This window comes from Manihot esculenta, chromosome 2, assembly GCF_001659605.2.
Source record: "Manihot esculenta cultivar AM560-2 chromosome 2, M.esculenta_v8, whole genome shotgun sequence".
In the NCBI taxonomy this organism is placed as follows: domain Eukaryota; kingdom Viridiplantae; phylum Streptophyta; class Magnoliopsida; order Malpighiales; family Euphorbiaceae; genus Manihot; species Manihot esculenta.
The window spans coordinates 12,552,295-12,576,441 of NC_035162.2; the positions used below are offsets into that span (position 1 = coordinate 12,552,295).

At 34.1% G+C, this 24,147-nt stretch overlaps 3 protein-coding genes across 4 annotated transcripts; all 3 read right to left on the minus strand.

The window, feature by feature from the left end:
- LOC110609989 (flavonol synthase/flavanone 3-hydroxylase) lies at nucleotides 1-1,674 on the minus strand. Its single transcript, XM_021749840.2, has 3 exons — nucleotides 1,110-1,674; nucleotides 595-922; nucleotides 1-506 (listed from the first exon to the last, which is right to left on the minus strand). Exons 1-3 carry the CDS (start codon nucleotides 1,574-1,576, stop codon nucleotides 294-296), a joined length of 1,008 nt encoding a protein of 335 aa, XP_021605532.1. The 5' UTR covers nucleotides 1,577-1,674; the 3' UTR covers nucleotides 1-293.
- A 13,696-nt stretch (nucleotides 1,675-15,370) lies between these two features.
- LOC110607889 (flavonol synthase/flavanone 3-hydroxylase) lies at nucleotides 15,371-16,763 on the minus strand. 2 transcript variants are annotated; one of them, XM_043953075.1, is made up of 4 exons: nucleotides 16,274-16,763; nucleotides 15,866-16,193; nucleotides 15,474-15,732; nucleotides 15,371-15,435 (listed from the first exon to the last, which is right to left on the minus strand). In XM_043953075.1, the coding sequence occupies exons 1-3, from the start codon at nucleotides 16,732-16,734 to the stop codon at nucleotides 15,520-15,522; spliced, it is 1,002 nt and encodes a 333-aa protein (XP_043809010.1). In that variant the 5' UTR covers nucleotides 16,735-16,763; the 3' UTR covers nucleotides 15,371-15,435; nucleotides 15,474-15,519. The 2 variants fall into 2 exon arrangements, with proteins under 2 accessions (XP_043809010.1, XP_021602747.1); XM_021747055.2 differs by having other exon boundaries at nucleotides 15,371-15,732.
- Nucleotides 16,764-21,514: 4,751 nt separating this feature from the next.
- On the minus strand, nucleotides 21,515-24,144 carry LOC110606006 (selenoprotein K). Its single transcript, XM_021744719.2, has 4 exons — nucleotides 23,995-24,144; nucleotides 22,160-22,263; nucleotides 21,902-22,046; nucleotides 21,515-21,808 (listed from the first exon to the last, which is right to left on the minus strand). Exons 1-4 carry the CDS (start codon nucleotides 24,011-24,013, stop codon nucleotides 21,774-21,776), a joined length of 303 nt encoding a protein of 100 aa, XP_021600411.1. The 5' UTR covers nucleotides 24,014-24,144; the 3' UTR covers nucleotides 21,515-21,773.
- Between the last annotated feature and the right edge of the window lie 3 nt (nucleotides 24,145-24,147).

The following is a 24,147-nucleotide window of genomic DNA, read 5'->3' on the forward strand; positions in this document are numbered from 1 at the left end:
AGAACCGAGAAAATTTTCTTTTGTTTATCAAACAATAAAATAAATCCCTTTTCAGAATTCATATTTATATTTATACAGCATATATATTCATTTTCAAAGGAGTTGACACCTCCCCAAGTGTTTATCAAAATTAATTTTGATGGTGCGGTGGATAGAGCCAAGAATGAACCAGAGCATGATAGCCCAAACCATGGTTCCAACCACTTGTGAACCGATGACTACAAACACATAAGCTTCAAAGAGTTGCTAGAGATTAAAATAGTACACAAGGTTTTTATCTATCAATGTAATAACTAAAAGGGAATCTTGTTGAGCTTACAATAGCAATAATCACCAAACTTTTTGGTCTTGTACTTGGGTGGATTCTCTTCATTAATGAGCTTGGGGTGAGGACCTACGCTGAACTCCGACGGCGGCTCCAGGAACACTGGCCATGACATTCTTACCTTGTCTTTGTTCAATGTGCTCCTGTGAAGCACACTCTTATACTTCCCATTGCTTAAAATCTGTCAAAAACAATCCAATAATGAAAATCAGTCCATGCAATTAATGATTCATTAGGGTTGAGAAGGAGAGAGAGAGAGAGAGAGAGACCTGGAGCTGGTCACCAATATGGATGACTAGGGCATTTGGGATATAGCTGACATCATACCATTTACCATCTCTAGAGACCTGGAGGCCCTGCACATCGTTAGGTACAAGAATGGTAATGGAGGACATGTCAGTATGAGCCACCACCCCAAGAGCCAAATCTGGGCGTGGACAAGGTGGATAATAGTTTATTTTTAGTAGAAATTCTAAGTTCTCCCCACCCACTGCCTCCTTTAGTTCATTCTCTGCAAGTCCTAACCCTAATGACAAGATCTTCATGAGTTCGTCCGCGACCTTCTGCAGGTGCTTTGCGTACTCCTCGTTGGCCTCCCTGCAGCCACCGCTAACAACTGGTTAAAAGTTCATTCATTTTACCAATGGGCTTTAGCACATTGATTATAGAATTGATTATAGAGACTAAGAAATTTCAAATTTAAACGTAAATACATTGCCCTATATACATTGACCTAAGCAAAAATAAATATCAATTTTTTTTAAAAAAAAAAAAAGCCTGGAACCTGTAAGAAGGTGGATTTTTAGGCCAAAACTGGTAGTTGATGGAGGAAGTAGGCCATATCTTATGGAACAAATGATCAACCCAAGCTTTCTTGCCGTCCACTTCTTTTTGAAGAAATGTTCCATAGCCTTCTTTAGAACCTGGTGGTTTAGCATAAACTTCTTTCTCTTCTTGCGGAAGCTCGAAAAAATCCTTACCCACATTCTGTAATTTCATTATCACCTCGCTGGGTATGCCATGGTTAACGATTTGGAACATCCCCCATTCCTCGCTTGCTTCGACGACCAGATTATTGACCTTTTCTTGATCTGGGTCGCTCATATCAATCACCCGTATGCCGGCGTCGAGCCCATGGACGGTGGTGAGAGCAGGCTGCTCCTGCTCCGATCTGATGAATTCTTCAGGGATGATGTCTCTGTCTCTGTCTCTGCTGTTAGAGGCAATGACTTGAACTCTTTCCACCACCATTGAGATCCAGTTGAAATCCGATCCCTTTTCTTTTTCTTTGGATTGATGTTTGTAATTGGTTAATTTCTTCTTATATAACGGAATCAGTATCAATATCTTCAACGTTTTCAATTAATTTTCAGTTTAAACATGGGAATTCAATTAATGAAAGGTGAGTTATTGTAGAGTTTGTATTTTAATCAACATAGGTTTTTCTATTAGGAAAAAAGATAACAAAAATTTTAAATTTTAATTATTTTATACACATTCCATCTTCCATTCATTTTTATTTATTGTTTACATTAAAAAATAAAAATACCTTAATTTTTTAAAAATAAATTATTATTTTATATATATATTTTTTTATTAACTATTTTTAATTCATTAATTAATTTGTTAAATTAAAAATAATGAAGAATGAAAAAGCAAAATGGTAATTTGCCCAAACCATAGTTCCAAAGAAAAGGTCAAATTAGTTAAAATATGCTTTGATATCCTAGAATATCGGCATTGATTAGCTGGGGAGATCAATTATATATATAAATTTTGTTTAGTTGAAGAAACTACTTGTAAATATAAAAATTATTTTTGTTTCATTAATATTTTTTTATTTTATAAAAAATTAATAATTTTTTTAATAAAAAAATAAATTACTTAATTTAATTCAGTTAGGTGAACTAAACAAAATTGATAATCTGAAATCCAGAAAATAGGATTTTACAGAGGTTTTGTAGGTAATGAGAAAAACTTGGAGGTCTGAAGGAAGGGTCTCCCCTTTTATCCTTTTCTTTTCGTCCGCTAATGACATATAACGGAGTCCGCGTCGTTGGGCCACGTGTCTCTGCTGTACAGATACGGACGTACGAATATATCAGGTTCCTGTTACATGCATAACGATTTTTGATTCGCCTCTAACACGCATGTAAGGGGACCCGCTAGCAAGAAAGGCTAGCCGTTTTCTGTCTTCCGGGTCGGACAAGAAGGTGGGATTGTGGCCGAGAATGGAGAAAGCTGGACTGTGGACTCAAAGGGTTTGGGCCAGCTTGTAAAGAAAGTTTAGGTGGATTACAATCTCGCGGCGGAATGGGCCAGGTCTGGCTCTTGGGAAAGATCTGGAAACTTTCATATCGTGGGCTGTTTTCATGGGCCGATCCTTATACAGGGGTGAAGGAACCCAACGGTTATCAAAAATCATAAATTTACTTTAATTACGGCAAATTGCGAACTCATATATATTTTAAACCACCTAATCATTTTAAAAATATTTAAAATAATATAATCTGACATTTTTTATTAATAATATTTAAATTTGAGAGATTAAGCCACCTCACTTTTTAAAATTAAATATACATGTGTATGTATAAGAGTTATAATATTAGGCATCTAATCATTTTATAAAAAAAATTAAAATAATGTCACGTGCTATTTTTTGTTAATGATATTTAAATTTCAGAGATTAAGTTGAAATCTAAATGTTGAGATCTAAACTCGATAAAATTTAAAGATTATGATAGAGTTTTTTATAATAAAAATATCGTGCTGGATTATATTTAAATCTCCCATTTTAAAAAAGTTGGTATTTGAATTAAAATTTTAACTCAGCTAAATAAAATATCTGAACAGTTTTGCTACAATCACAGCAGGTCAAATATGAAGGCAACACAAACCACTAATGAAAATGCTTATGGCTTCTCAATAGCATTAGTAATTCTATTGTTATAAATAAACGATACAAATTGATGTTAATAGAGGATTGATTACAGGTTTTACATTTTTTAAAGACCTGATCAATATTTTTTTAATAAAAAATTATTTTATTTATTATTTTAATAATAAAAAATTAAAAAATTATTATTGATTTTTAAAAAATCAGTTGACTTATATGTTTTATTCATTATTTTTCTTATTTGTTATTATAGTAAATAATTTTAATTTTTAAAATATAAAATAAATATTCTGTAATTATAAAAGTTAATAATTAATAAATTTACTTTTTCTTAAAAATTAATTTCTATATTCCTGTAAGTATAAAAATTAAAGATTAATGTTATACTTAAATAAAAATTAATTTTATACTTAAAAGTCCATATAAATTGATTTGTATAAGTATAAAATTTTTTATATTTAATTAAAATTAAAAATTAATTTATATTTACATATTATAGTTGAAATCTGTCTAAATTGATTTTTTTTATTTTTATACTATAAAATATTAATTTTTATATTTTAAAAATTAAAATTATTTTATAATGTTAATAAACAAAAAAATAATGGATACAACTCACAGAGTCACCCATTTTTAAAAATTAAAATAGTAATTTCTCAATTTTTTATTATTAAAATAATAAATAAAAATAATTTTTAATTAAAAAATAAAATATTGACCATTTAGAGGAATATTTTAATCATTAAGAAATATAAAATCTACTACTATCTCCAAAATTCTCTTGGATCTGGGATTTTTATGAGCTTTTAAGTGGGTGGATTCTGTATGGGCCTTGGTTAGTTGATGGGTCAAGATGCGCATGATGTGTAAAATTTTGTCCAATTTCAACTTTAAATGCAAGTTTTGCATGACAATCAAAGAGTAATACTCTCATCCTTATATATTATTTTTAGTTGTTTTAATAATTTATTTTTTTACACTATAATAATATATAAATTAAATTATAGAACGAATAGAGTATAATATTTAATAGGCAAAAGTGAATTTTGTAAATTGAATTAAATTCAGAACATTATTTTACGTAATCTTATCTCGTTGTTTTTCTCCCTCTAAAGTGGTTGTCATCAATAGAACTACTGTCAAAGATTGGATTGATTGAGGGGCGCACTCTAATAAATGGGCGAAAAAGACATGAAGGTGGAAACACGGAGAGGTCATTCTAAGGCTGTTTGGTGCGATTTGCTTCAAGGAATTTTTAATTTGATTGTGATTTGGAATGCAATAATTAATTATCATCGACTATTACATATGTGATTGTTAAAAAATAATGTGTACATGGAATAGTCAAAAAGGGTTTAATGTTTTTCTCTTACTTTGAAATTATATTTTAATTTATTATCTTCCACATATGTTCGTACTTACAGGAGCGAGTGGTTAAGAAAAAAAAAAAAAAAAACAGAAAAAAAATGCGAGTGGCAAACAAACCATGACGGTGGTTGGTAAGATTTGTGAATGGCAGATCGACGGATGTGAACGCCTTTCCAATGGCCACGTGGACAACCAAAAGACCGCAAGAGAAACCTAACTCACCTGCGAGGGAGAGAGAAACTAATTCAGCCACGTGCACCAAATAATTTTTTGTGAAGACCAATATTTTAAAAAATTGTTTAATTCAATTGGACTATTTAAAAAAAATTCACTTTCCAAAGCATTATAATATATATTTAAAATTTTAGATTATTTTTAAAATTAAATTTTCAGTTTAATAAAATCAAAATAATTAAATTGTACAGTTATGTGTCAATTTTAATATAATTTAGTGATTAAAAATACTTTACCCTATATATATTTAAGCATCTTTCCTAAAATGCCCCTAGTCTTAGACCTGAGCTTATCTCATTGTTTTTGTTTCCCATCGAAGTTCTTTAATTTGTCCTGATATTTTTATCAAATAAGGGTTAGAGAAAAAAAAAAAAAAAATCAAGAGTGGCAAGAGAACATTTTACCAAACAAAGGTGAATTTGTCAGAACAACGCCAATTTCTTTTTTTTCAAGAAAAAATAATAATAATAAAATTGAAGATTAACATAAACTTAAGGCAAAGGCAAGGACAAATGCTTTATTTTAAAAAATTACATATATAATAAAATATAATATTATATATTTTTATTAATTATTATTGTTAATATGATAAAATTTATTTAATAATATTTTTAAAATTTTATATAATATAATTATTAATAATAATATACTCACTTAATTATAATTTTTATATATCTTATGTTTTTATACATATTAAAAAAATATTTTTTATTAATATTTTAATTATATGTTTTAAAAATATAAATTTTCATTGAGAGATATCTTAAATATTTAATGTGATATAATAATTATCAAAAGTAAATTATGAGTTATTATTATAAAATAGGATTATGTAGTAACGATTTAATAAATTTCATATGTCAAATGTTATAAATAGATGAAATGTTTGTGAAAAGTTACCGTTATTAAATATAATTTAGCAGATTCTTACTATATCTACAAGTATGAAATTTCTTATTCATTAGTCGATATCAGATAAATTTTTAAAAAATTTGATAATTAATTTTATTTTTTTATAATATAAAAATAAATATATACAAAAATCAAGATATGCATTCTTACCCATCCATTATAAACTCAAAATAATTTATTACATTCATTTATTTTATTATATTATTAATTTGAATTTTAAAATTGCTACTTATATGCACCAACTATCTAATATATATTTTTTTACAAATTTATTAGCCGCAGTTCAATTTTATTTTTAGATACATCAATATTCACTTAGAAAAATAATATTTAATGAAAATTATTTTATAAATAATATAAAATTAAATACGATTAAAATAGTCAATTTATATATTGATGTTTTGTGATCCAAATGATAGAGTTTATAGTGATTGAGTAAGCTTGAATGGAGAGAAAAAAACTTCTCCTCTTTTATTCCCTTCCATTTATCTACTAGTGACGCGTAACGGCCTCTCTGTTACAATGCCACTCGTCCTTGCCATTCAGATCCGTATGTACGGATGTGCCAGAACCCCTCTTCATGCCAGGCAGCCATTTAATTTCCTCCGGCACACATGTGGGCAGGGCTGCGAAGTGACTGGGCCTTTGTCATTCATTATGTCACGTCACCGGGCTGAGCTTCTTCCTATTGGACCTGGGCTAGGGAGTGACTCGGCTAGCTCCATGTAACGACCCAAAAATCGGACCGCTACCGGCGCTAGGATCCAGATCGGCTTAAGGCCGCCGGGACCCGTAGCAAGCCAAACATTCATCCTGTGAACCTGTTTAATCCCATACATGATCAACAACATACATGACAATTTGAACTTTTCTTTCCATTCAATCACCAAACTCAACCTGTGCATGCACTAAACATAAACATAATCATTAACCCCACCTTGGAATCCTCATCAACGCTCCAAGGGGGTGACATAACATAAATTAAGTTTGGTTTACAATAATCATCATTAAACATTAAGATCATGTATTAGAAAGGGATTAACATAATACTATGGTCAAGCACAACTCTAAACTTTCATAAGCACCATTACATAACATTACTATATCATACTTTTACATTACATATTATCCATGTCCACATCTAGCTATTACAATAACATAACTCTACTCCTGCTGACCTCCTGGTCTACCCTGTACCTGCAAACCTGGGGGTTAAGGGAGAGGGGTGAGCTTCTAGAGCCCAGTGAGCAGAATAATAAAACATAGTATTTAAAACATATGATAACATGGAATGCGTCACAACACAAACAAATCACATCAAGGATGAACTTGTCACCATTTAGCCCTCTACATATTCCAATCATGCCAGGGGCGTAGTGCAGGCCACACCTGGTCTTTCTCTTATACATAACATATCATACATAACCAATTGCGCCGGAGGCGTAGTGCAGGCCACACCCGGTCTTTCTCTTACATAGTGCCAGGGGCGTAGTGCAGGCCACACCTGGTCTTCCATATCATATCATCATGTCATAACATATGAGGGCTAATGGATCATTCAACATTCATCCACATCAACAACATATTATGCAATACAACATATTCGTGAATTCTAATGCAACACCCTAATACATCTCATGGCATTCATGATGCGTGAATCATGCTAAAACTTTCATTTAATTTCTCAATTTAAAACATTAAGTTTAGTTTAATTTCTCAATTTTCATTGAGAGATATCTTAAATATTTAATGTGATATAATAATTATCAAAAGTAAATTATGAGTTATTATTATAAAATAGGATTACGTAACAACGATTTAATAAATTTCATATGTCAAATGTTATAAATAGATGAAATATTTGTGGAAAGTTACCGTTATTAAATATAATTTAGCAGATTCTTACTATATCTACAAATATGAAATTTCTTATTTATTAGTCGATATCAAATAAATTTTTAAAAAATTCGATAATTAATTTTATTTTTTTATGATATAAAAATAAATATATACAAAAATCAAGATATGCATTCTTATCCATCCATTATAAACTCGAAATAATTTATTACATTCATCTATTTTATTATATTATTAATTTGAATTTTAAAATTGCTAGTTATATGCACCAACTATCTAATATATTTTTTTTTTACAAATTTATTAGCCGCAGTTCAATTTTATTTTTAGATACATCAATATTCACTTAGAAAAATAATATTTAATGAAAATTATTTTATAAATAATATAAAATTAAATACGATTAAAATAATCAATTTATATATTGATGTTTTGTGATCTAGATGATAGAGTTTACACTGATTGAGTAAGCTTGAATTGAGAGGAAGAAGATTCTCCCCTTTTATTCCCTTCCCTTTATCTGCTAGTGACACTTGACGGCCTCTCTACTACAAGGCCACTCATCCCTGCCGTTCAGATCCGCATGTACGGATGTGCCAGAACCTCTCTCCACGCCAGGCGGCCATTTAATTCCCTCCGGCGCTCATGCGGGCAGAGTTGCGAAGTGACTGGGCCTGTTGTCATTCCTTATGTCACGTCACCGGGTTGAACTTCTTCCTACTGGACCTGGGCTAAGGAGTGACTCGGCTTGCTCCGCATGTTTAGGTCAGGGTAGGAAGCATTGGACCGGTCTGCCGGGTGGACTTTGGGAGCTCTGGTCTTGATTCGTTTCTTTGGGCCTTGCCTTTTCCTAGGTGGTTGTGGCCCGACGGTCATCAATTGCCCCTTTACCTCCTCAGCAGTTATTGCATGATTGATGAGGGGGTAAATCCCTAGGACCTCATAATGACCATGCAGCCCAAGAGCAGCTCTTCTTAAAATGTCTCTTCCTCGCCTGTGTTATTTCCAAATTCGAATTTTTAAATCTCTGCCAAATCTTTCTTCTCTTTCTGCTCTCTGTGTGCTCCTTTCTCCAGTCTTCCTGTGAAATCATCCTTAAGGTACGTTTCTCATACTGCAATGGACAGTCCCAAACTTCTTGATATCATGAACCTAGAGTCCAATGTTACCCCTTATTCTCTTGCGACCCTTTTTTTTCGGGAGTATTTAGATACCCCTCTATTTCGAATTAGGGCTCCTTACCGCAACGAGAGGATTGCTCTTCCCGATCCTCCTCCCTCTGGTCTTATTAACCCTCAGAGGGACCTAGCCTAGTCTTTTTTGTCAAAAAACGCAAGTTTGGCTTAACCTTCCCTTTCTCCCCGTTATTTGTTAAGGTCTTTTAGTATTTCAGTACAACTCCTCGTATGCTCGCTCCCAATTCGATTCTCTTCATGTGCTCCTTTGAGTCTGTCTGTCTAAGCTGGGTTTCACCCCTATAGCTCGTCTGTTTTTTACCTTTTTTCTTCTGGTCCGTGCTAGCCAGTGTTTTTACTATTTTGCCATTCGAGGAGGGTTGTCTATCTTCTCGAGGCACAAAGATTCCATCAAAGGCTAGGCAGAGGGGTTAGCCATGGTAGAGCTGAAAAGGGGTCCCAGATTATCCTAGCAAGTAGATCTCCCTTGGAGGGATGTGCCCCCAGGCTGCAATGACTTTCCTCAACTGACCCTCTCTGAGCAGGCCGGCCTTCTCAGACTGACTTCTGTTAAGTGAAAATATGATGTTGAGAAGTACATGTTTGTGTCCAGTTTTCAGGACTGCAAGGACGCCGGTATTTGCTTTGTTAATGTATTGTTCTCCCTTATTTTCATCTTCTATTGGACATACTTCTAACTCGTTTGATTTTTATTTTTTGCAGCTTCCGAACTCCCCATGGATAAGATCAAGTCACCAAAGAATTTTGTCTTATCTCGGGAGAGCATGAGGACTGCTCTGGACGCCTTCCGAGCTAGCATGTTAGTGGCTAATGCGACTCAGGAGGTCGCCAAGATTATCTACCCCAGTCAACTGGTCGGGTCATTCCTCCTACCACGGCTTCTTCTCGCGCTCTGGCGTCAGGCTCTAAGGGTTCTCACTCGGGAGCTTCTAAGGCCTCCAACCGCAGCCGGTCTCACTCTTCCTCCAGGTTGTAACGACCCGAAAATCGGACCGCTACCGACGCTAGGATCCAGATCGGCTTAAGGCTGCCGGGACCCGTAGCAAGCCTGACATATAACCTGTAAACCTGCCAAATCCCATACATGATCATACATACTCAAAAACCTGTGAACTTTTTCTTTCCATAAACCAAGCTCAACCTGTATATACTCATAACATAACATAACCCACACACTGGAGCTCTCATCAAATGCTCCAATGGGGTAACCCAACATGCATACATTAGCTTGGTTGAACATAAACATCATAAAAACATTCTTTAGATCATGTATCCAAAGGGATAACCATACATATAGGGTCAAGCACAACCTCAAATCCTCAATATCATTATTACATATCATGACTACATAAGACATTACATTACAATTTCATCATGTCCACAAATTTCTAACTATTACATGAAATCAGACTTTACTCCTGCCGACCTCCTGGTCTACCCTGTACCTGCAAACCTGAGGGATAAGGGGGAAAGGGGTGAGCTACTAGAGCCCAGTGAGCAGAATAATATAATATTCAATTTATTTTTCATGCTTTCATGAAATGCAACATATCACAAACAATTCACATCAATGATGAACTTGTCACCAATAGCCCACTACTGAATCCAATAGTGCCAGGGGCGTAGTGCCAGGGGCGTAGTGCAGGCCACATCTGGTCTTTCTCTTATACATAACATATCATAACATATCCAATCATGCCAAGGGCGTAGTGCAGGCCACTTCCGGTCTTTCTCTTACATAATGCCAGGGGCGTAGTGCAGGCCACATCTGGTCTTTCCGCATCATATCATAACGTAGTGCGGCTAAAGGATCATTCAACATTCATCCACATCAACAACATATTATACAATGTAACATATTCGTGATTTCTAATGCTAACAACCTAAAATATCACATGGCATCCGTGATGCATGATTCATGCTAAGATTTTCATTTATTTAAAAGATAAGAGTTTATTCTACTCACCTCAGCTAGCTCTGACAAAGACTGAAGCAGCTGACTCACTGCTGGGGTCCTCGGTTCCTCGGGTCCGAACCTACACAGATGGACTCAAATGAGGGACCAAACATACTAGAACATAACTCTAAACTACTCCCCAAAAATCCCCTAGAACATCATGAAACAATCATAGAAAAACATGCAAAGAAGGGCTGGACAGGGCACTTTCGGCGGCAGGTTCGGCGGCCGAAAGTCCCTCCAGAGCCGAAAGTCAGGCAGGTTCGGCGGCACCTTCGGCGGCCGAAACTCCCAGACAGAGACGAAACTCATGCATGTTCGACGGCACTTTCGGCGGCCGAAACTACCCTCCAGAGACGAAAGTCCTCTTTCGGGGGCAGGCTTCGGCAGCCGAAGGCTGCTTCCACAAGCGGGTTCGGCGGCCGAAAGTTCATTCGGCAGCCGAAAGTTCCTTCAGCGGCCGAACCTGAGTTTCTCCAAAGTGGCAGAAACTCAGCTCCAACATGCACAAACGCCTCCCAAACCTTTCAAACATGCATAAACCTATTCTACAACACTCCCAATCATACACAATCAAGCATACAAGTTCATAGGGGTCCCAAACTAGCCTAAACCCCAACTACAACACATCAAACATACCCACATTGCTCAAAAACACACATTAAACCCATAAACTCAAAACAACCTAAACAGGCATTTCTACTCCATACTCTTGTATAAAACTTGTTTAAAATATATAGTGAGCTCAAGATCGGCCCTTACCTCTTGTAGATCGAGAGGGAAACGACCCTAGCTCGGAGATGGGAGAGATTGGGTTTCTTGAACCTCAAAGCTCCAAAACTTGCTTTATACTTGAAAATCTTCAAAACAAAGTGAAAACTAGTGAAAATCGTGAAAGATTTGAAGGAAGAAACTCAAGATCGGTGAGGGACGGCGGAGAGCTCACCTTGGCCGAAAATGGAGAGAAAAACTCGTCCGTTTTCGGCTAAGGGACCCCTTTATAGGTGGCTGGCCAGGCCACATTCGGGAGCCGAACGTGCCTCCGCATGCATGCCATGTTCGGCGGCCGAACATAAGGTTCGGCGGCCGAACCTGGTTTCCCTCACTTATGCTTTCGGGGGCCTAAGGCACACCCGAAATGCCTGCATGTTCGGCGGCCGAACTTGAGGTTCGGCGGCCGAACCTGAGTTTTTCCTCCAAGGTTATTTCATGCAAAAACTCATTTTCTTTCTTGATTAAAACATAAAACATATTAAAACATTTTATGAAAACATGATTTTACCCTCCTAGAGGCCTCCGACATCCGAGATTCCACCGGACGGTAGGAATTCCGATACCGGAGTCTAGCCGGGTATTACACAGGTCTAGGTCTCTTCTCCAGGCGATACCCTTTCTTCCACTCTTCACTCTCCGTCCTCCTGGCAGTTTCCGCAAAATAGCTTTATGCCTTGTCATTCTTGATGAACTCTCTCACTCTTCTGCCGTGAGCTCTAGCCATTGGCTCCTCCTCCCTATCAACTCCTCTGCTCCTTGCTCCAATTCTATAGCTGCTTTGCTGAGGGATTGGGTGGTTAAAGGTGGGTTGGGGTTCTATGGTAGGGGTTCCCTCTACTACGGGAAATACATTTAATGAGGTATTGAGACCCCTTTGTTGCATCACTTGTCCCAGCTAATGGGCAGTATTTTATAGTTGGAGGGCTATAGTTTGGAGTTTTTGGTTGGAAATAGTGTTTCGGGGGGTGTTCCCTGCCAAGCTGGGCAAAGGGTTAAGCAACATTGGTGATTGGTTGGTCGGAGTTGTAGGGTTGGAGAAAGAGAACTGCTGCCCTTCTTGGGCAGAGCTCAGGTCATTTGGAGTGTTAACAGTGTGATTTTCATTGTGGTTTGCCATTGTGGATTTCAGTGGGTTGTTGCAGGAAAGGAACTCCGGTGACGAGAAGATCTCCTTCGTTTCCACAGACGGCGTCAATTGATGTTCTGTGATCCAGAGAATAAAGTTTACAGTGATTGAGTAAGCTTGAATGGAGAGAAAGAAGCTTCTCCCCTTTTATTCCCTTCCCTTTGTTTGCTAGTGATGCCTAATGGCCTCTCTACTATAATGCCACCCATCCCTGCCGTTTAGATTCATATGTACGGATGTGCCAGAGCCTCTCTCCACGTCAGACGGCCATTTAATTTCCTCCGGTGCGCATGCGGGCAGGGCTGCGAAGTGACTAGATCTGTTGTCTTTCCTTATGTCACGTCATCGGGCTGAGTTTCTTCCTACTGGATCTGGGGTAGGGAGTAATCCAGCCTGCTTCGCATGTTTGGGTCAGGACAAGAGGCGTTGGACCGGTCTGCCGGGGTGGACTTTGAGAGCTCTGGGCTTAATTCGTTTTTTTGAAGCTGACCTTCTCTTGGGTGGCTGTGATCCGGCGGTCATCATATATTATTCTGTATCGTAACTTTTATCTACTTATCTTTTTTATATATATTAAAAAATATAATTTTTTAATTATATTTATTTTAAATTTATTAAATTTTATTAAATATTAAGAGATATTTTGAAAGATTTTTTTAAAATAAAATAAAGTAAAATAAAATTATAATAGTGAATTTATGTGTTATTATAGTTTAAAAAGAAAAATAAATAATAATTTTAAAATAATAAAAAAATAAATAAAAATTATAAAATGAAAAGAGTAGTATATATAAAAAAAGTATATAATAATTTTGAAATTAAAAAAAATTATAGAATAAAAAATAATATTTTTTAAAGTGGTGAATGCTCTGCATCCTGGGGTATTCCTATTTATGAATGTCCACAACCTATTCAAATGAATCAGATAATTGAGTCTCAAAACTTATATAATTGAAAAAATATAATTTTATTAGGAGCTAACAACAATTATTATTTTCAAAATTATAACCTTATGCAGAAAAAATTAAATTAAAACGGACTATTAATTTAATTTTATTGTTCAAAATTAGTTCAATTACTCAAAGTGCATTTGACTGCCAATCATAAATTTGATTCAGAATTTGTCTTGCCTTAAAATTATTTTAATGAACATTTCGCTTGTATGACCGTTGACGGGCTGACTTAAAAAAAAATAATTATTTTTTATTATGTAATTTTTATCCACTTTAATTTTATATATATATATTAAACAATAAATTTTCATTAATTTTTTAATTATATTTATTTTAAAAATACTAAAATGCATTAAATATTAAAAAAATTAAAAATAAAATAAAATTATAATAATCAATTTATATATTATTATAATATAAAAAACAATAAATTTAAAATAAAAAATTATTAAAAAAACATGTAAAAAAAGCAGCATTTTGATGAAATAGACAAATTCACTTTGATAAAAAAAAAAAAATTTCTTCAACATCCAGTTTGATAAAAAGCCCCATCCAATCACGGTCAAATGTTGGGGAAAAAAACAGTAATTAAAGAAAGCAACTGCTGATACATAATTAATGGTAATTAATGATCCGTCGCCTACTGTAATAAATGAAGATGGAAAGGAAAGGAAAGGAAAGAAAACAGAAAGGAAAGGGAGAGAAATTTTAATAGGTTCAGCTAAAAAAGGATAAAATAACGGTGCGTGGAAGTTGGTGAGACTTGTGACTGTCAAACGAAGGACGTGGACAAACCGATAGCCGTACGATAAACCTAATCCATACGAGAGGGAGAGCTCCTCATTGATAATAAATAAACAGATAAAAAAATTAAACTTATTCGGTTAATACAATTTTAAAATTTTTTATCATCCTTCTTTTCATTTAAAATTTGTAGATATAAATTAAAAGAGAAGCAAGTATATTAATTTTTAATAAAAATAAAAGTAAAAAATAAAAATTTTATTACCCTTCATTAAAATATTTATATATGATGATCTGAGATCCAATAGAATAGGATTTTACAAGAGTTTATGTATTGAAGAATAAAACTTGGCCTATCTCTTTAAAGGGTATCCTTTTTATCCTTTTTTTCCTGCTGGCTGGTGACGTATAACGGCTCTCCCATAATTGGACCACGCGTCTCTGCCATACAGATATGGGCGTACGAGGATATCAGGCGCCTGCTCCATGCGTAACGGCCTCTGATTCTCCCCCGTGCATACACTTGAGCGGATCTGTCAGGCTGTACGACGAGTCTCATTCTGGATTCTGGGTTGCACCGAGAGCTGGGCTGGACGCTGAACCCAGGAGGAGAAGAAATCCGTGGGGAGGTTATACGGGCTGGGCCGATCTCGATGGGGAAGAATTTGGTGGAGTCCGGCCTCAGGGGTCTAATGATCCGGGCCTATTTTACTTGAGAGGGCGTGCGGACCTTCCTTTCATAGGGCGTGGCCGTAATCTAAACCCAAGATTGGGAGTAGGAAAATCCAGCGATCATCAATATAAATATGATGAATTTAATTAATATTTTTAAAATATTTCTGTTATTTAAAAATAAATTAGAAAATAAAATATTTAATTTATATGTTTATATGAGAGAAAAAAATTTAAAAAAAATAAAATTATTGCTGCTTAGCACTCCGAGACTTAGCCTGGTGGAAAGTGCATCCTAATAGATCTGAGAGTATGAGGTTCGACTCCCAACTCCTGTTTACAAAAAAAAAAAATTATTGCTGCTTAATCTATTTTAATTTATTTTTCAATAATCAAATGACAGAGAATTAATACAACTTATCATTACTAGATAATCTCAATAAGCCTCCTTAAGTTTATTTCACTCTCACATTCTTCCACCACTCATCTCAGCACACAACTACCACTACTGGGGAACCTTGTTGAGCTTACAATAACAGTAATCTCCATACTTTTTGGTCTTGTATTTGGCCGGATTTTCTTCGTCGACGAGCTTGGGGTGAGGCCCCACCGTGAACTCCGTCGGAGGCTCCAAGAACACTGGCCATGACATTCTTGTTTTGTCTTTGTTCACCGTTGTCCTGTGAAGCACAGCCTTGTACTTTCCGTTGCTCAATATCTGCCAAAGCCCAAATCCATCAATATTATTTGTTAAGTTAAAATTTCACAACCTGATTATTAGTCTCGCAATGCAAAAGGACAAAATATTTAAAAATTCACTTTTTGTTTTTTGGAGAGAACGACAGAGTTACCTCAATCTGGTCACCGATATGGATGACTAGCGCATTAGGGATGTACTTGACATCGTACCAGTGACCATCTCTAGAAGCCTGAAGACCTTGAACATCATTGGGCACAAGAATGGTGATGCACGACATGTCAGTGTGAGCCACCACCCCAAGCGCCAGATCTGGCCGTGGGCACGGTGGATAATAGTTTATTTTAAGAAGGTAAACCAACTCATTCCCACCGGCAGCTTCCTTCAGTTCAGTCTCTTCAAGTCCTAGCCCTACTGACAAGCTCTTGAATAGTTTATCTACCACTCCATGTAAGCTCTTTGCGTACTCTTCATTGGCCTTCCTGCCAAGACAAAAACACCAAACAGTGTCGGAAACAACAAAAGGACGACCATGAATATTAAAAAAAAAAATGTCTCAAACCTGTAAGAAGGTGGATTTTTAGGCCAAAACTTGTAGTTAATAACAGAAGGCGGCCATATTTTGTGGAACAAATGATCAACCCAGCCTTTCTTGCCCTGAATTTCTTTCTGAAGAGATGTTCCATAGCCCTCTACAGAGTTGGTTCCCGGTGTTTTTGCATAAACTTCTTTTTCTTCCTGTGGAAGCTCAAAAAACTCCTTACCCACACTTTTAAACTGGTTCATAATCTCATCAGGGATGCCGTGGTTGATTATTTGGAACATTCCCCATTTTTGGCTAGCATCGACTATCAAATGGGTAAGCTTTTGTTCATCTAGTTCGCTCATGTCAATGACTGGCACCTCAAGGTTTACGCCATGAACGGTGGTTATTATTGGTTGCTCGTTCTCTGATCTAATGAACACTTCTGGGATGGTGTCTTTTGAAAGACAGGCAATGTCTTGCACTCTCTCAATCTCCATCCTCTCTGATAAGCTTTTCTAGCAGCCACTTCTTGTTGATATATATAGACTGGAAGACTTTTTGGATTATTGCATTTACATTGAGCTCTGCCAAAACGAGCTCAATTATTGCTAAATTAAATAATTTAGATATTTAAATTAATCAAAATACATAAATTTGAAATAAATATTTAATCTGAGATCTGTCTTTTTACCGCAGCATCCTTATTAGATGCTCTTGTGAAATTTATAATTCCACGATTCTTTACGATTTGTCAAAATCAGTTTTTTCTTTTTTTTTTTTGTTCTTCAGTTTTCTAATATGATTCATTTAAAACGAAGCCATTTATATTTGGAAAGCAAATCCGAACATCACATGAAATATTATATGGGCATGGGCTTGCAGCAAGTTAGCGATGGGATTGGTCAGAGTTAAAATTTTAAATAAATTAAACCATACCTAACCCCATCAGTTTCGGTTTCCAACCAAATCCAACGTGAAAAATTAAATATCCAACTCTTTCAGAGTAGGAATCGTATTGAACAAAGAATAGAGATAAATTAAACAGAGCTGAATTTGTCCATTTCGAAATCATCACTTCTCTAAACAAGAAAAAGCTATGCTCATTAAATTTCCCTATTCATTCCGCCATCAGGGTTGCAGATATACAGATCCTAGTTCAAAATCCTCACAAATTAATCCCAATCCAACGAATAAGTATCGGCTAATTAAATCGATTTCTCTTAGATTTTGAATCCAAACCGTTTCATGCTTAGCCCATCAAACTGTGACTATAATTAAACATGGCTTCCATATCAATTGTAGTCACAGTTGGGATATAATTTTTTTCCTTGGAAAGGAAAAGAAAAGAAGAAAAGTAAAGAAAGTAATCTGTCACGAGCAGAGGCAAGTTAAAGCAAATTGCATGCATTGCTAGCAATTAATACATGAGATGTTGAGGACATGAAGCTTGATGTTGATTTTATGATGAATCTTATCAAAAACATCTTTTCCTTCCGTGCTGATGACCGCCGGGCTTCCGGAAAGATTAGGCCCTAAGGAAGAGTGCAGACCCAAGGCTCATCAGGCTTACTCAAGCAAATCAGCCTTAAGCCACATATTCCAGTCCGATAATGTGAAACAGGCTGGGCAAGGCGCGGGTCTATCTGGAGGAAGCTTAGTCCGGTAACGTGATAAGAGGTAGGGAAAAATGTCCAGTCATCTCATAGCCCTACTTGCATGTGTGCCGAGACAATTAAATGGTCGTCTGGCGTGGAGATAGACCCTGACACATCCGTACGTACGGATCTGAACGACAGAGACAGATAGCACTGTAACAGCGAAACGGTTAGACGTCACTAATAAATAAAAGAAAAAAGAATAAAAAGAAAGAAAATCTTTTTTTCCGATCAAATTTACACCAATACTGTAAACTCTATTTTTTAAATCTCAAGATATGAGAGTGAATGAATTTTTTAGTAATAAGTTAGGCACTATTTTATAATTATCAAAGGTGTATTAAACTATCTGATCAATAGTCTATTATTGATGAATAATGATTCATTCCACTTGCATCCAATTGATAAAATCCCTATTAAGGAAGTGAGGGTAAACACACTTCCATATACAATTATTTATTATTAATTCTATATATTATTCATACAAAATCAATTAATTCTTTGAATTTTATCAAAAACCCACAAGTTAGTGTTTATATAAAATTTATATAGTAAATAAGCTCTTAAATTTCAAATCTATTAAACAAATTGGTAATTGTATAAAAATAAAACTAATTCACCATTAATCAAACTTCAACCCCTTTTTCACTCTTGAGCAGGATCCATGAATTTCTGCCCATTTGTGCCAACATCTCCCAAGCGTCTATCTGTAATTCGTGTCCTTGCCATTACCATTTTAAATAGCTCACCAAAAGCGTGCATAAGTCCAAAACTAGGCATGCTGTGGGGAGTATATAGACGTGGCCACCGTACTGTCCAAACCGGACTGGTTAAATTTCGGACCAATCGGTTAACTGAAAATTTAGATTAAGAAGTCAATTATCATCAGTACTGTTAAAATTGGTTCGAGTCCACGAACAATTCGAAATCACACGTTTCGAATTTGTATAAGTGATTTGAAATTCACTTTTAAAATAAATTTTTTTACTCGATCCGTTTTGAGATTGAATTTACGCGAATCGGATGAATTTATAAACTATTCATTTTAAAAATATTAAAAATAATATTATTTTATTTATTTATTTTATTTTTTATAGATAAAAATTAAAATATAAATGATAACTAAAAGATAAATAGTGGAGATATATTAATTTTCAAATAAGTCGTTGATTTAAAGAAATATGATATTGATATTTTTTTATTTTATATAATTTTTATTATTATGTTATTTAGAGGATTTTAATAGATTTTATTTAGATTTTAATTTAATTTTATGTGAAGTTATTTTCCATTATTTAGAGTTTAAATTATAAAAATAGTTAAAATTATAATTTTTATTATTTTTTTATATTAATTTCTTCTTATATGTGATTAGGTAATTATAATATCTGATTGAATGATGAGATAGAGTTTGAAACTTATTTATTGATTATAGTGTTTATTTTTATTTATTTGTTGATTATAGTTAGTATGATGTGGAATTTAATTAGTTTTTTTAGTTCAATTTAAATTATTATTTTCTAAATTATGAGCTATAATCGGAACATATGGGAAATTAGATGATTTGAATTCATCAGATTGATTCAATTTCAATTTGATTTTTTTTTATAAAGTAAATAATTTTAATAAATAATGGACTAATTAATTTAATAAATTTGATTTTCTTTTTGAAATATTAATGAATTTAAAATTTAAAGAGTTAACTATTATACAAATTTTGAATAAGAACTAATTTATAGGTTTTGGTAAAACTCATATATTTAATGATCAGCGTATTGATACGACATTTCATATTTTAGTTGAATGGTCTTTTACTAGAGAAGCATGGCATTGGTGTAGTTATAAGAGGAGTTGATGAAATGGTTGGAGGAATGTACAGCAGTTCTGTGGGAGTTGTGGAGGTATCGTAATGATTTAGTTTGGAACCAGAAAGGAAGAACTCCAGATGCTATATCAATAACAGCAAATCAATTAGTTATGGAATGGAGAGTGGAAGCGACAAGGAGAGCTCTGAAGTTGCAGTCGATTATGACAATGTCGGCAGCCACATGGAGTCTACTTAAATTTAATATGGTGAAGTTAAATGCGGATGCGAATTTCAATAAGTTTAGGTATTGCGGGAGTTGGCTGGATTTTAAGGGATCATATGGGGTGCTTTCTTGGAGGAAGTATGACTAATTGTGGTTTAATGGAGAGTTCAGTTTGGGCCGAAACAACAGGAATGCATGAAGTTCTGAGCTGGTTGAAGGCAGTAGATGAAGAAAGAGATATTTTTATACTCTCAAAATACCAATTGAAAAAAAAAAAAAAGAGTTTAAAAAAATTATATACTCATGAGTATTAAGTTTTTAACTATTGATTACATATAAAAATATAGAAAGTATTTTGTTATTGTAAAAATATTGTAAATATATTCATTCCCACTTGTATAAATGGTCGAAAAGCTAATATTTATTGTTTTTCTTAATTTTTTCATTAAAAAAAAATTAAAAATCACGCTTTTATTTGATAAATTATAATAAATATAATGACACTCTTAGAAAAAAAATAATAAAAAAAATTCAAAAGGCAGTACATCATTGACCTCTTAACGGTTACATTTTGCAACAACCCACTCATAATGGCATTAATGATTATGATGACTATACAGTTGTCGGCACTGGTGGGTCACTTTGAATTGATGCTTGTGATACAATAGACCTTTCATTTTACTTTTTTTTTTTTTAAGAATTAATTTTTAATACATAAACAAATGGTCATTTTTACTTCTAAAAATTTTAATTTTATAAATATTGTTTTTATAATATTTTTTTATAAATATTGTTATAAAAAAAAAGAAAGTTTTTTCATTTATATTATTCACCCATTTATAAATTTCATCATCAAAATTTTTAAATAATGAATTTAATAATAGATAAAATTAATTTACAAGAATTCATCATGGAAAAAATTATTAGCAAGGTATTTTTATTTTTTTTGGGTGGGCGATATTTTTAAATAGGAGATGAAACAATAGGACTCTAACTTGAATCTCAATTTAAGTTGCATATACTTTCAGTCATTAAACTAAACTAAACCAAACCAGGTGGCCGTCAGGTTTAATCTCCTACTCAAATACTTGCTAAAAAAATTATAATTTCAGTATTGATGAAAACTTATAGGCTTACATTCTGTCTGAATAGTTTGTAGGGGAAGAAGAAAAATAATGAGATAAAATTAGTTTTTATTTTATACTCTGTATGAGCTTGTCTATTTGGATATGTAGAAGTCTCTTAGCATAAAATATTTTCTGCTTTTATTTTAGTTTTTTGATAGTGTTTTTACCCTTAACTCTCATCATTTGAAAATTGAAGTACAGTGATTGAAGTGAGGGACTAAGAGAGTCCTAACCTCCTAAACTTTTAGAAAAAAATTATGTATATGTTAAATTTATTTCAAGAGAGTTCTAACCTCCTAAACTTCTACAAAATATATATACATGTATATATATTTTTATATCTTCTATAAGAATTAACTTAGTTTATAATATATAATTTACGCTATCATTTATTTTAGTCTCCTAAATTTATCTCTTAACAAATCTGTACTCTTTACCCTTTTTTTCTCAAGGGAACTCATTCACTGAATATAGAAGCATTATTGCCTTCCATGCAGATGAGCATAATGTCACATTATTTGCACAAAGTTGTTTATCTAGCAGCCAAGGCACCTATACATTCAGAAGATATGCCTTTAGAACTTGCAAAAGATCTCGATTCAATTCATTGACAAGTATATGTTATGACAACTCACTATAAAGATATGTTAAATACTGAACTTCTATTACATTACATCTAAAACCAAAAGCAGTAGAAAAAAGCACCACAAAAATGCCTCAGCAATTAACCGCAGCAGGAACCACAGGCAGGGAGTGAACCTAACATTTCAGAAAAAATTTCATTAAGAAACCTGAATAAACAACCACTTGAACATCCATAAAATATATAGAATAAAAAGCAAACAAACTTACTATGGTCAATTCCGCGAACATTATCTAAGCCTCGGGGTGGACCACGTGGCCCACCACCATATGGTCCACTTCCAGGCCCTCCTGGGCCACCATCCCATTTCTTTCCAGAACCAGACCCTTTCCGGTAAGCATTTGATTTTTCCATCTGAGACATGACGGTCAAAAACAAAATAATAATAATAATAATAATAATCTCCTTTAGATCATTGCCGATGTACAGCTAAATTTAAGTAAAGAACGATGGGAATGATGCGTTACCGAGAACATAGTAGCGAAGAAGACACCAATAAAATTTATAATAGCCCAGAACAAATCAGTGATAGTTTTCAGTCGCCATATTGATCGTTTCGATTTTACAACACCTGAACAAAAAGATGTGAACATGTTCATGGTTGCTGACTTATGCTCTCAAAAAAATTGGAGTGTAAAGCTGCCACAGCAATTATATTTGTTCCGCTTATGTTATTTCTTCCCCTTGAAATCTTACAAAAATATAACCAAACATGTCTATTTCCTAGCACCTCAATGCAATCAGTCATAGCTCAAGTTAATACAACTCAATCATTCAATGCACGACATAACAGTAACAATCCCATCTTCTCATGGACAATTGAACAAGGAAAGACTTTATATGACATAGAATTAAGAGACAACTAAACCCTATGTTCCAAAATATAAGAAGAATGCTAGCAATAACATACAAGTTAGACTGAAAAATGAAATGTAAAACTTTCTAGCATGAGGTACATTGTCACCAGAAGACCTAAGACTGGAGAGTAGTATTCAGTATTGTGAGGAAGAATATGTACCAACGAGAATTACAATAACTTCCCCTTCATGAAATATAATATGCTACCAATTTCGGGGAACATGTCAAATTTCTAACTTAAAATGGATTGTTATCAAATTGGTCTGAAAAAAAAAAACACAAATCTTTTCAGCTTGAGGTGAACTAAAACGAAAAATTAGATAATCAACGTGAATTAAAAGATCTAAAATGACCTTACCAGGAAATACAGAGACATATTGGGCAACAATTAACTTAATAGAGACCATATCAAGAACAATGGTATGCAAGTAACTACCGGTCCATTGCTTGATAATTTCATGAAAAGAACATGCACAAAACAACAAAGAAACTAAATATGCACCTGCTAGTGCATGCACCAGCAAGCACAAAAATTCCAGAAACAATCTTTGGGGTGATGCTGTTTTATAAAACAATTAGCGAAGGTTTGCCTATGAGAGTGCATTCATATGCAGGAGAGAGAAAAAGAAGGCAACAAGAGGAGGAAGAGGCAGGCAAAAAAATTATACTTCAAAAGCAATTTTGAAAAACAATAAATTATGCTTACTTGATCATACTTCTACAAAGACTCAGAATTTCTTTCCATTATACTTTTGAGGGAAATAAGCAGCACAAATAGCAGAAGGAAATAATGAGATGTGCTGCAATAACATGAAGATCAACTTAATGCAGCAACCATCCCAATGTAGCTGGAGGCAGTTATATGAATCCTAATCTCCAATATACTTTTAAGGTATGGCTTTTTGCAGTTGACGAAAAGCTTTAGCATTACTTAAATAGCTTCCAAATTTCGAAAATGCACATATACATACACAAACCAGACCTCAAAGCCAAATAACACCATCTTTAAAACCCCAAAAGGATCAATTTAATCAAAGGTATACACTAGAGAAACAAAACACATCCAATCTAACAAAAAATTATTAAAAGAAAAAATTCAAAAAGGTGAGAAAAGCGAATTACAACAAAATCCAGGTTTAACAATCCAAATTGAGATTAATCCCACTAGAGCATCAGACATGTAAAACTAAAAACTGAAGATTAACACGTAAATTAAACCCACTTCATGGATTCCTATATTTCTAATTAACCCTTTAATCTGAAAAGCATCAACCTCCAATTTGACGTCAAAAGATGAACCCTAGTTTCCCACAATGAAGAAAAACAAAAAAATTCCTCAAACTCAAATTGCATAACTTAATGCATTTTGGAAAGGATCGACAAAGATTAAAAACCTTAAATGGATTAAATCAAAAGGTAAAGAAGAATAAAAAGAATTCCTGACCTCGCTCGACGTAAGCCATGAGAGCTATTTCGAAGGCCCCGGTTTCTCTTCCAAAATAATTTTCTTTATGACGACGATTAAGAGCCCCATTTGGTTTTGATTGGCTAACCGCCACGGTCTTTGCGCAACTATGTCCACGCGTCAAACGATCAT